Source organism: Phaseolus vulgaris, chromosome 3 (genome assembly GCF_000499845.2).
Source record: "Phaseolus vulgaris cultivar G19833 chromosome 3, P. vulgaris v2.0, whole genome shotgun sequence".
NCBI lineage: Eukaryota > Viridiplantae > Streptophyta > Magnoliopsida > Fabales > Fabaceae > Phaseolus > Phaseolus vulgaris.
The window spans coordinates 24,290,256-24,302,304 of NC_023757.2; the positions used below are offsets into that span (position 1 = coordinate 24,290,256).

The window sequence follows — 12,049 nt, forward strand, 5'->3', positions numbered from 1 at the left end:
ATTCAAGCAACAAGATTTAGTCCCCTTATAAATGTGGGTCCTTTTGATTCAGCTTTATCATTGGAAACTTCAGAACCTTTGGGAATCCATCTCATAATACCTTTAGGAACAAAATATTTCCTAATTTTGCATAATCTAACTGAGTGGCCTCTCTTCATGCAGTAAAAACATGTAACAACCGGTTGTTTAGATCTTTCAATCGGTTGTTTTTCTGGCACTTTTGAAAAAGGCTTTGAAATCCCATTTTTCTTGTTTTGGGGATTAAACCCCAAACCAGATTTTTCAAAAACACATTTTTGGGGTGGCAAGACAATTTCAAAGTTGGATTTACCCTTTGAAAGTTTATCCACAATTCTTACAAGATAGTGGACCTTACTCTCAAGAGTTTTACAATTTTCACAAACTTTAGAGTCACACAAGTAAGAAGAATTTTTGCAATGCATTTCAAGAATTTCAAAATGAGTTTTTGACTTTTCCAATTCTTCTTCAAGAGTTTTGACTCTATTTTCAAGCCAGTTATTCAACCCTTTCAATCGGTTGTTTAAGAGAGCCAATCGATTAGCTTCATCATGAGTTTCTTTAAAAGCTTGAAGCAATTGACTATAATTTTCAACATTTAAGGAGGCACAAGAACTTACATTGCTTGAGCAGCTTGAATCATCATCTCCTTCAGCCATCAAACACAGATTGACTTTTTCATCTTCACTTGATGAGGAGCTTGATGAAAATACTTTATTTTCATCCCAAGCAATATAGGCTCTTTTTTATTTCCCTTTCTTTTCCTTATTGCTTGACTTCTTTTCCTTGCCTTCTTTATTTGGGCAATCAGCTTTTACATGCCCTTGTTCTCCACAACCAAAGCAAGTGTAATTGTTAGAATTGAAATCACTAGTTTTCTTGTTTCCATACCTTTCTTTGTTGGATTCCTTATTGCGGTTTCTCTTCAAGAATTTGCTGAACTTTTTGGATAGCAAACTAAGAGTTTCTTCCTCACTTTCATCACTTGAGTCTTGCTTATTCTTGTGTTTGGGAGCTTTCAAGGCAATGTTCCTTACATGCTTGTCTTCACTTTCTTGAACATTGAGTCTATTCATATCCAACTCATGTTCTCTAAGCTTTCCAAACAATGAGGTTGTAGTCAAAGAAGTCAAGTCCTTTGATTCTAAGATAGTCGTGACTTTAGGTTACCAAGATCTATCAAGACACTTGAGAATCTTGATGTTCAACTCCTCTTTGTCAAAGATTTTTCCAAGACTCATTAGATGATTGACAATGTGAGTGAAAGAGCACAAGTGGCACTTGTCACCTTCTTGGCTCAAGCCTAATCTCATGGCATAGCAAGAAGCAAGCATGTGTTGCTCTCTCTACTACTGAGGTTGAGTATATTGCTGCTGGAAGCTGTTGTGCACGGATTCTATGGCTCAAACAACAACTTGCAGATTTTGGATTACAAATCAACAAGGTTCCTTTGATGTGTGATAACGCAAGTGCCATCAATCTTACCAAAAATCAGATTCAGCACTCAAGGACCAAACATATTGAGATAAGGCATCATTTCTTCAGGGATCATGTAAACAATGGGAACTGTGAAGTGAAGTTTGTGGAGACCAAACTGCAATTAGCTGACATCTTCACGAAACCTTTACCAAAAGAGAGGTTTTTCTTCCTAAGAAATGAGTTAGGTATCCTTGATCTTAATAATCTCTCTTAAATTTGTTTTGATACATGCTAAAGTCTATTTGTGAAGACAAATAGGGGGAGAATTAATTGGTTCTTGTATATCTTTATCTGAAACTGTGTAATCTGTTAAAATCTCTGATATAAAAATGTTTTCTGCTGCTGCTGATAGAAACAACCGATTGTTTCGAGTAAACAACCGATTGTTTATCAGGTTTTATGCTTTAAGTGTGTGAAAATCTTACCTGCTTTAAGTGTGAGTAAACAACCGATGGTTTTTCAATAGAAGATCCATCCTTTTCAAATTTAGGAATAAAAGGGTCATTTTCAATTGCATCCCAAATTCCTTTATCAAGAGATTCAACCAAGATTTTCATTCTAACATTCCAAAAATGATAATTCAAACAACAAAACAAAGGTGGCCTGTTAATTGAGGCACCCTCCCCAAAAGGTAGTTTTTCAGCCCTAGAAAAAAGATTATAGGATCAAACTTGAATATTTTTCAAGTACCAAACTCTTGATGCCAATTGTTAGAATATATGGCCTTAAACAAGAGGGGGTGAATTGTTTAAAAGGGGTTTTTGAAAACTTTTTCAGGTTTAATGAAATTCTTTGTATAAATTCAGAACATAAATCAAGTTAGCCAAGAACTCAAGCAGTTATGCAGCAATACACAGAAAAACAATCGGTTGTTTCTTCGAAACAATCGATTGTTTATATCAGTTAGGCTTAAAACATAATTTAAAAGAGTTCAGGGTAAGAGAGAATCACACAAACAGCTTATACGGGTTCACTCTTAAACCAAGAGCTACATCCAGTCCCCAGAATACCACTGGGTAATCCACTAAGCAATCAAACCAGATTACAAAACACAAACCACCAAAGTAGTGACCTTGAACCCTTCAAGAAACACACTACCTTTGGCAAACCACGCCAAGAGTATTGATCTTGAACACCTCAAGAACACACAATACTCCTTGACAACACAACACCAGAAATACAGTAGGTTTAGAAAGGATTACACCTTATCACAGTACAATCTGAATTGAATACAATTGGAATCCTATTCCACTATCTCTTGAAAATCCAAAGCTTGATGTGAATCTTGAAATCTTAAAATCAAATCTGTCAAAGTGAATTTCTCAAAGTTGTTTCTTACTTATTTGAAAACATAAATAAACCATTTATATTTTCCAAAGATTGGTCAAAGCAATTAATGAAGGAGCGTATTTAGTTAGAAAACAATTAAAACAGATTCACCATTCAAAACTGAATTCTGTTAGGATTTTCAAAGAAACAATCGGTTGAAATCACGAAACAACCGATTGTGTTGGCTTGACAGTTAAGTTAACCAAACCAAACACCTTTCAACCTTTTACAAAAACTCCTAAGAGTAAAACAACCGGTTTTTTCAACAAAACAACGGGTTGTTTTTCACTTAGTTGGAAAAGCACTTAATTTCAAAAAGGTTTTAATTCACATCAGTTTTAGATTCAACAAAGGAGTGGATCACACTTTATTTACCCAGATCCCACCAAAACACAACAGCAACACCAACCTTTCATCTACCACCTTGGATTTGGATTCTTCAAAGCACTTGATCACACTTGATCAACATTATCCACACCATAAGACCTTTATTTTCTTTTAGTTTGTCGTGCCAATAGTCAAGCTAGGAACCACAGCCAGTGCGTGGTTAACCATGAAGCAGAAAGGTGATAAAGGTTTCATCTTTGGTCATGTTTCACAGAAAATGTTAATAAAGTTTGCATTTTTACATGTATTCAAGTCACACATAGGTTTGTTTCTAGATTTTCATGTTTGCACACGAAGTGTTAATAAAGTTTTCATTTTTACACAGTTATATGATTTTGTTCAAAACACTTTTTGTAAAAATTGTGGATGTGACACGAGCCATTTTCTACTTTCAGTAATGTTAGATATGATTTTATACCTTTACCGCCTGTCTTGCATTTGCTTCTTTATTTTTATTACCAGATTACGTTAAGTCATTAATGTTGTTATATGCGCTTTGTATCTCACTTTTTGTCTTCTTTGATTTCTTTATGTTTTTCACTAATCTGTCAATGCTATCGCTACTTTTACAGGTTTGTTTCTTGATTTTCATGTTTTCAAACTGATTCAACGTATATCAAGCACCAAGGTAAGATTTTTTCCTTCTTTTGTACGTATGAGAAAGCAAGAATGCATCGTTGAATGAGATTGGTAAGATTTCCCTGATATTGGATTCTGTTGTTTTATATTTTCGTTCTTCTGTATGAATGTTTGTTTTCATTATGGATTTTTTGTTGTTTTAATTGTTAATGTAATTTTGTTTTTTGGGTACTTAGGGTTTCGACTTTTTCTCCATTTGAACCGTATTTCTAATTTTCATCTCAAAGACATTTCATTTCTATTGTTAAACTTTCTTTTAAAACTTTTACTGACTCATTTTAATTTTTAGGAATTTAGGGTTTCCACCTTTTTCTCTCTATGTTGTGCAATCTGTGTATTATTTTAGAAATTTCCAAGCAAGGGTTCATTTTTTTTTAAACAGAAAGGCTCTCTTGCAATTGTCCAAAACAAACCTACCTAAAGTTCCCATTTTTTTTGTATAGTAGGGTTTTCAGATCATTCTATGAATTTCTAAAATGTTGTACTTTATGTTTCATCCTTTTGACACATTGCTTGGACCTTGAATTGTTTACTGTGGTTGTTTATAAATAGATGTTTGTTCAAATGTCTTCTTTATGCAACCTGACAATTATATTTCCTGCAGTTTTCATCTTTTTAAAGTCAAACAACAATTTCATTAATCGCAATGCTCAAAGTAGAAACATGTTCTTTTGAATCTAAAAGCAAATTTGTTTGCACGTTTTAAAGTTTTGATTTTTTTTATGCTTAATCTCCTTTGTATACAACCTCACAATTCTTAATAGTTAAATTTGTGATATTTCTTATTTCTATTTGTATCTTTGGTATGGGTAATGTTTGTCTTTTTACATTTTTTAGTCATCAGGTTTTGTCATTCATTGAAAATTTTAAAACTCAATCTCTTGAGTTAAAGTTTGTACTCTTGGAATCTGCGTATTATTTCAGAATTTTCAACAAGTGTACTTTCTTTTGTCAACCAGAAAGGCCCTTTTGCAATTAAGAAAAACAAGCCTACGTAAAGTTCCCATTTTTTTGCATAGTAGGTTTTTCAGTATCAATTTTTAAAATCATGTACTTTTATTGTTTATACATATACATATATGTGTTGAAATCTCTTCTGTATAAAACCTGACAATTATATTTCCTTGTAGTTTTTCTCTTTCTAAAGTCAACAAACAATTTCATTAATAGCAATGCTTAAAGTGGAAACATGTTCTTTGGAATGGAAAAGAAATTTTGTTTGCACATTTTTAAGTTTTGAGTTCTTTTTTATATGGTTAATATTTGCTTTTATACTCTGTCGAACTGTATATGTTATCTCATTCATTCAAAATTTTAAAACTCATTCTTGGTTATATCTTATCTTATTTTTCTGACACTTTACTCTTACAGTATTTATTGTCCCAAAATTGTATTAGATCTTTTTAGTTTTTCTTTATTTAAAAAATGTTATTTATTTCATGTACCTGAATTCATGGCTTTTTTTTTCATTACCTGTATATTTTGTATAAATCAGACATAAATTATTCGTCACCCTTTTTAATTTAGGATTATTTTTTTGTGTTATGGACATTTTTTTAACTAAAGTCATGTTTATGCTTAGGTAAAACTAGTTCCCATTTGAAAATTGGAAATTTTCTTTGTTTGACAATACTCTCATTATGTTTTCTTACTATTCCTAGCCTATTGAATTTGAAATTGTAAAATAATTTTTTGTTATTTTTGAAAATAATTTTGTACCACTTGTTCAGTATATATAGATATTGGTATGTTTGTGTTTCATGTTGAGCATTTCCATTCTACATTTTGCTTTTAGTCAAAAGTCACCCTTAGAATGTATGTGTTAAGAAAAATTACAAATTCTATCAAAGATGTTAATCTAAAAAGTGAAAATTGGGTCCTGATAGCAAGCGTCATTCGCTTGTGGTTTGTTTCTGACTTCAGGAAAACAAAGTTTCCATTCTCCATGGAAATGGTGATACAAGATAAAGATGTAAATTATTTTATCATTTTTTTTCTTATTTTTTTCTACCAAAGTTTAATGCAAATTTTATTAATCATGGTTAATGTTTGTTGTTATCTTTCAGGGTGATAAAATTCATGTTTCCGTTAGAAGAACACTAATTTATAAATTTCAAAATGATATTTTTGAGGATAAAGTTTATTCCTTCAATTTCTTTAGTGTGTCTACTAATTCAGGATCTTATAGAACAACCTGTCATCAGTACAAAATTAATTTCCAATTTGGAACTAAGGTACCCTATGTAGGTAATGATCTGCTTTCATGTGCAATACCTCAGTACACCCCAATGTATGTGTTAAGAGCCGCTGGTTTTTTATGTTGACTACTTAGTGGGTAAGTATCCTTATTATGGTTTTAGTTGAACATATTTCTTTGCATATGTGTTTAAATAATTATGTTTTTATAGATGTTATTGGAATATTGACCGGTGTGGACACTGAAAGAGAGCTCAATATAATAGGGTCATCAACTAAGTTAAATGTCATTTCTATTGAAGTTGATGGGTAAGCTAATATTTTGTACTATAACCAATCCAAAATATGTGTTCTGACAATTTAATTTTAATTTACGACAGCTTCCTCATGGAGTGTACTTTATTTGGTAACTATTTTGATGAGCTGAATGCATTTCTCTCATGTGGAGAGTTGCAAAATGTTGTCATCAGTGTGCATTTTGCTAAAGTAAAGATTTTCTAGGGTATGTGAAGTGATGATTTTTATTTATTGTATTTAGATTATTTTTGTTATTACACAATGCATTATATTTCAATGTAGACAAGGTTTGTCTACAAAATTGCTTGGACTGAAGGAAAATAATATATAACATACAATCTAAAGACGCAACCAAACTTAAGAAAATGTTAGTTTAATACATACTTTTTTATTCGATACTTAAAAGTTATGACCCTTTTCTAACCACAATTTTAACATCTGTAGGATGATTGAAAGTACAGATTCTCCTACTCAGGTACTGAGTTAATTGTGTGATTCTAGAAAACAGAATGTTCAGGATAAATTCATCAATTTGATTCATAGAAATACTATTCGAGGTCTGAAAGATTGCAAGGAAGTATTAGTATTGTTTTTTAACAGTTTATTGAAATGGATTATGCATAGTTTAAGTTGAAAAGAAAGTAATTTTTTTACATGAAAACACTTTTGTTGTCTTAGCTAATATAAAACATATTGTAGCTGATGATGATTGGTGGTACACGACTTGCTTATGGAGTAAAGCTGTTTACCCAGATTCCAAAATGTTTTTTTTGTGAGAAGTGTAACAAACATGTTATCAAAGCCCAATAAAGGTAATCTTTGTGTTTGCCACAATTTATTTTTCATTACTTATTGTATTATTATATTATATATTAATTATTATTATATTAATTATATTCATTAAATTAAATTATAGATTAAATTATAGATACATTTGTAAACCTTTTTTGTATTTTATATTTCAGGTATAAGCTGAAGGTGCGAGTAATTGATGATACAGATTCCACTACTTTTGTTTTATTTGACAGGGATGCCACTACACTGATCAATAAATCTTGCGCGGAATTATTTGAAAGTCATGACAAGGTAAATTTTCCAACTGTTCATATGTCTATTCATACATATAAAAAAATGTTAGTATATAAATTGATATTTGTTTTTTAATTTTTAGAACGCTAACTCTGGTGTACTACCCAAAGAATTTGATCTTTTGATAGACAAAGTTATGTTGTTTAAAATTGGTTGTGTTAAAGATCAATCTCTTAGGTTTGACCAACAATTCCGTGTCAAAAATGTGTATTGATGATAGTATTATCCAAAGGTTTTCTGATAGTCGAGTTGAAAGTGTGGTATGTTTCCTAATTTCAGTGTAGTCTGACTTACATTTTACTCTGAAATTCCTTATGTATAGTGTTTTAATTTAATTTAAGTTAATTCTCATGTTGTGAAGGAACTTCATTCTCAGAAAAAAAAAAGACTATGCAGTGTTAAAGATGTTGAACAAGATGATTCCTCTGTACCACTTTCTCAGGTAATTTTCATTTAAAGTATTATTTTAAATAATTTAATAATTTAATCTTACTAATATGTCTACTTATGATTGCAAGATTTATTTAATAAATTTTCCAATGAAGTTGTTGAGTTGCAATCTGAAACTGTTGACTTAGGGAGCGATATTCTCTTAACTATTGAAGTGGTCGCTCCACGGCTAACAAGAGATTTTGCTTCATCTGTGTACGCACCCGATGATGATATCCCATTGAGGATATTAAGAAAAAATATCAAGATTGAAAAGGGAGTAATATAATTTCATACTGTTTATTTAATGGTTTGTAACTTGAATGATCTATTTTCATGTATTGGTGATACTTCTTCTACAATTTTTTTTTCTTCTATTCGTTGCATTGTAGACTTTCTTTAATTTCTATGTAGAACATATTATAATGTATTGGTACAATTAATTTTTGAAATCTCTTTATGTAATATTGTTGTTATCATATCTTGACATTATGTTTCAAGTACGTAATTACGTTATAGTTAATTTTCACGTTGTAATATTTGTTGTTTTTCAAATTTATCTATTCATTTAGATTCATACAATGGCTTACTTTTTGTAACGGTATTTCGTAATATTGTTTGTTTTCATGACTTACTTTTTGTAACGGTATTTCGTAATATTGTTTGTTTCATGAAAGCTCAGAATATTACTTGTATGTGAATCACCTTTTAGTTATTTGTTAATTTGTCAATTTATATAGAATAATACAATATTCTATAACTCATAATTTATGTTATTTTTTAAGGTTATTTAAATATTGTTTCCTTTTACAGGTCCAATTATTATAGGTATGCATGCCAACTAAACCAACATTTGAACACATGTGATTTTTAGTTATTGTTTTTTCCTTAATTCAATTTTTATACCTTATACCTTATTATGACATAAACATTTTATTTTCTTTATCTCATCTTATCTTTGTCCTTATGAAAAATAATTTTTTACAAAAATATATTGATAGCAACACTGGAGCTCTAAGGATTGAAACATGTATATAAGATTGCATTGGCATAAGTATATTTAGCTCGCTTTTCTTTAATTAGTAATGCGTGCATTAAATACGTGTCAGAGTAATTAAGGCACCACTTGATTTTTATTTTTTATTTTTGCATAAACGGTGTCCCTTCTATATCCCTTTAGACTCTTCTCAATGTATTCATTTTCTCTTCCTAGATTACTTACATATTACGGTGGGAAGTGATAATTACATAACTTAAAAGTATTATATTTTAAATTTAATATTATTTAAGTTTTTAGATATTCATTTTTATTCCTTATTATATATTTCATTATAATATATATATATATATATATATATATATATATATTACACAAATTATAATACATTTATATGATCACTATTTTAATTTATTATAATATAATACTAATTAATCATATGTGGCATGGATATTATTATTATTTTGTTATAAAATTTAATTGTATTTTTTATTAATTATTTGTTAATAACTTACTTGAACTGAAAAGACCTTGTTGTATAAGACATTGGAAAATCAAAACGTCAACAATATAATGATGTAGGAATAATTCGTTTTTAATTTATTATTTATTAATTTCTTTAGTATCATTATTGGATTTTAATTATGTATTTGTTTTTATTATTATTTAATAGTGGAACTGAAAGGACATGTTGTTTCAAAAGAAGCTTATCGTAAGTTCGTGACTGAAAAGACATGATTGCTATAAATAAGTAACATAGGGTTTTTTATTACTCACAATCCTACTCTTTTCTTCTTTATACGATTTTAAATTACTCTTGCCTACTTTCTTCTTCCTCAACTTTCTTTTTCTCACTCTCATGGTTCCCGCTCCTGAAGAAATTGTTAAACTTGATACACAAGGTCTCTTTACAACAATTAACATTCGTGGCTAGGTATGTATTTTTATTTTTATTTTCTGAGATTCCTATTTTTTCACAGTTTATTCAGTTTGAGTATTTTTATTGTTTTAAAATGGATAGAATGGGCACGTTGATCGTGCATTTGCCATCGAGTTTGAAAAAGAACTGGGTGAGGAATGAACCCTCAACGATAGTGCAGGGAACATTCATATAGTATATTATAACAAAGATATACTTTCTCCCCAAATTGCCTATGGATGGTCCAGTTTGAGTGATTTTTATGGGTTAAAAGGCCACCACCCTATATTGTTTTGTTACGTGGGTCATAACTCCTTCCATATAACTGTTTATATGGGAGAGGTATGTGAAAGTGGTGTTAATAATGTTTTCAATGATATTCAAGAGAGGGAACCGCTGAACAATGGTCCCTTTCAACATTTTAACATAAAGTTGTCTCTTTTATAGATCAATGGAGGTTATCTGGTCAGTTTACGACCCTTTCTTTTTAAAGGGTTGTTTTTATATTAGATTTATTTTATTAACTAGTTATTTGCTTTTTGTTGAAGGATCTACCTTCTCCTTTTGCGGAATATGTTTGCAAAGGGAGGTTCAAGAAGGTTACTCTACATGGATCGCTAAAAGATGTGGAATGCAAGGTTTTCAAATCTAGGTTTCCTTCCTGAAGCGTTACACTTTGTAGCGGCTGGAAAAAATTTTGTTGTCTTCATTCTTTCCGTGAAGATGACAAAATTATATTTGAATGTCATAGGAAGAAGCCCTCTTCTCATATCAGGGTTATACTACTGATGAAGAGTCACTACAAAAGACAAAGTGGATAATTAAATTTCTTAACCTTTTAGGATAATCGTTTTGATTTTTTTGTTTATTTGGCAAGTATTAGTTGTTTCGTTTGCTGGTAAGGATGAAGTTTCCACTTTGTTGGAAACAAAACAATTTATTTCTCTTAATGTTTATTTTTATTTTATTGCAATTATGTTTAATTATCTCATTTTATTTCTTTGTATTTGTTGTAGCCATTACTTGCAATATGTATACATATTGTTTCTAATTTTTCATTAATTATCTGGCATTATTATAATGTGTTGGCATTTTTAAATATGCTCAACACTATAACAATTGCGAGTATATTAAAATTATAAAAATCTTTCATCATTTTTTGTATTTGTATTTTATATATTTGTTCTAATATTATGGAATGATTATATTCATTGTATTGTGTATATATTCTTTATTATTAATTAGTCATTGATGTATTAAGTAATGTTTTTTTTTTCTTGAAACGTTTTGATGCATATATGTTTATTTTTGTTGTATGATTTTTAAAATTTGTAGTTATTTGTATGAGTACTATTTCCTTGTATTATATTTGACTTTAATTTATATGACAAAAGGTGACTTCATAATTCAATATGACTTCGCCTATAATATATTTTTGGAAGAAACACAATTTTTTTTATTAGTTTAACAATAACTGTATTTAGTATAATGTAATGAATTATACTTTTAATTTCAGTAATTATTGTGAGAATTATTGTGTGATATTTTTTAGATGAACTTAAAGCTGGAAGATCATGTTTAATAGTTCCTTTTTCATGTATATATCTTATGGGAACATAGGATTAGATAATTGTTTATTTAATTTAAATTAGTTTAAATTATTGTAATCTATTGTAATGTACAAGTTATGGAAAAAAAATTATCCGTTCATTTTTTACTTATAATTTGTGGGCCACTAACATTGTAAAATTGTGTGAGTTTATGTTGAATTCTTTATGTACTATATTTAATTTCAATTCCTCAATTTTAGAATTTTTAAATTTATTCATAATTATAATTTTTAAACTGCAATAAAAAATAAAAGTAAATTTAAAATGTGGAATAGCATAAAAAAATTGATAAGAAGTTTTAAAGTAGCTCAAGAAAAGACATTTGTTTTATTTTTCAAAAAAAAATCTTGGATATAATAATATTATAAATTATAACTTGTCGTCATTACATTCACACTGAGTACAAATTATAAAGTTAAAATACAAAAAATTCCAAATTTATTTAACATAAAATAAGCATAATAACTTAATAAGGTCATTATCACAGTAAATCATTAATACAGTAACTTTGTTATGAGTGAGGAAGTTTCTGGAAAAGCAAATAAAGTTAGGTGTCCTAATCTTAGTGGCTAATTCATTTTTCATTTATCATCTTCTTCGACATTCATATTCAAGCCAACTTATATTTGTTATAGTGTAGAAACAACCTTACTTGCAAAT

General features: G+C 29.3%; 1 protein-coding gene across 1 annotated transcript; it reads left to right on the plus strand.

The window, feature by feature from the left end:
- The first annotated feature begins 3,379 nt into the window (after nt 1-3,379).
- Nucleotides 3,380-9,941, plus strand: LOC137839398 (uncharacterized). The gene is made up of 13 exons (XM_068648515.1): nt 3,380-3,401; nt 3,786-3,841; nt 5,648-5,824; nt 5,919-5,939; nt 6,031-6,086; nt 6,132-6,142; nt 6,261-6,357; nt 6,429-6,534; nt 6,628-6,632; nt 7,311-7,431; nt 7,599-7,694; nt 7,796-7,876; nt 9,882-9,941. The coding sequence occupies exons 1-13, from the start codon at nt 3,380-3,382 to the stop codon at nt 9,939-9,941; spliced, it is 909 nt and encodes a 302-aa protein (XP_068504616.1).
- Nucleotides 9,942-12,049: the final 2,108 nt, after the last annotated feature.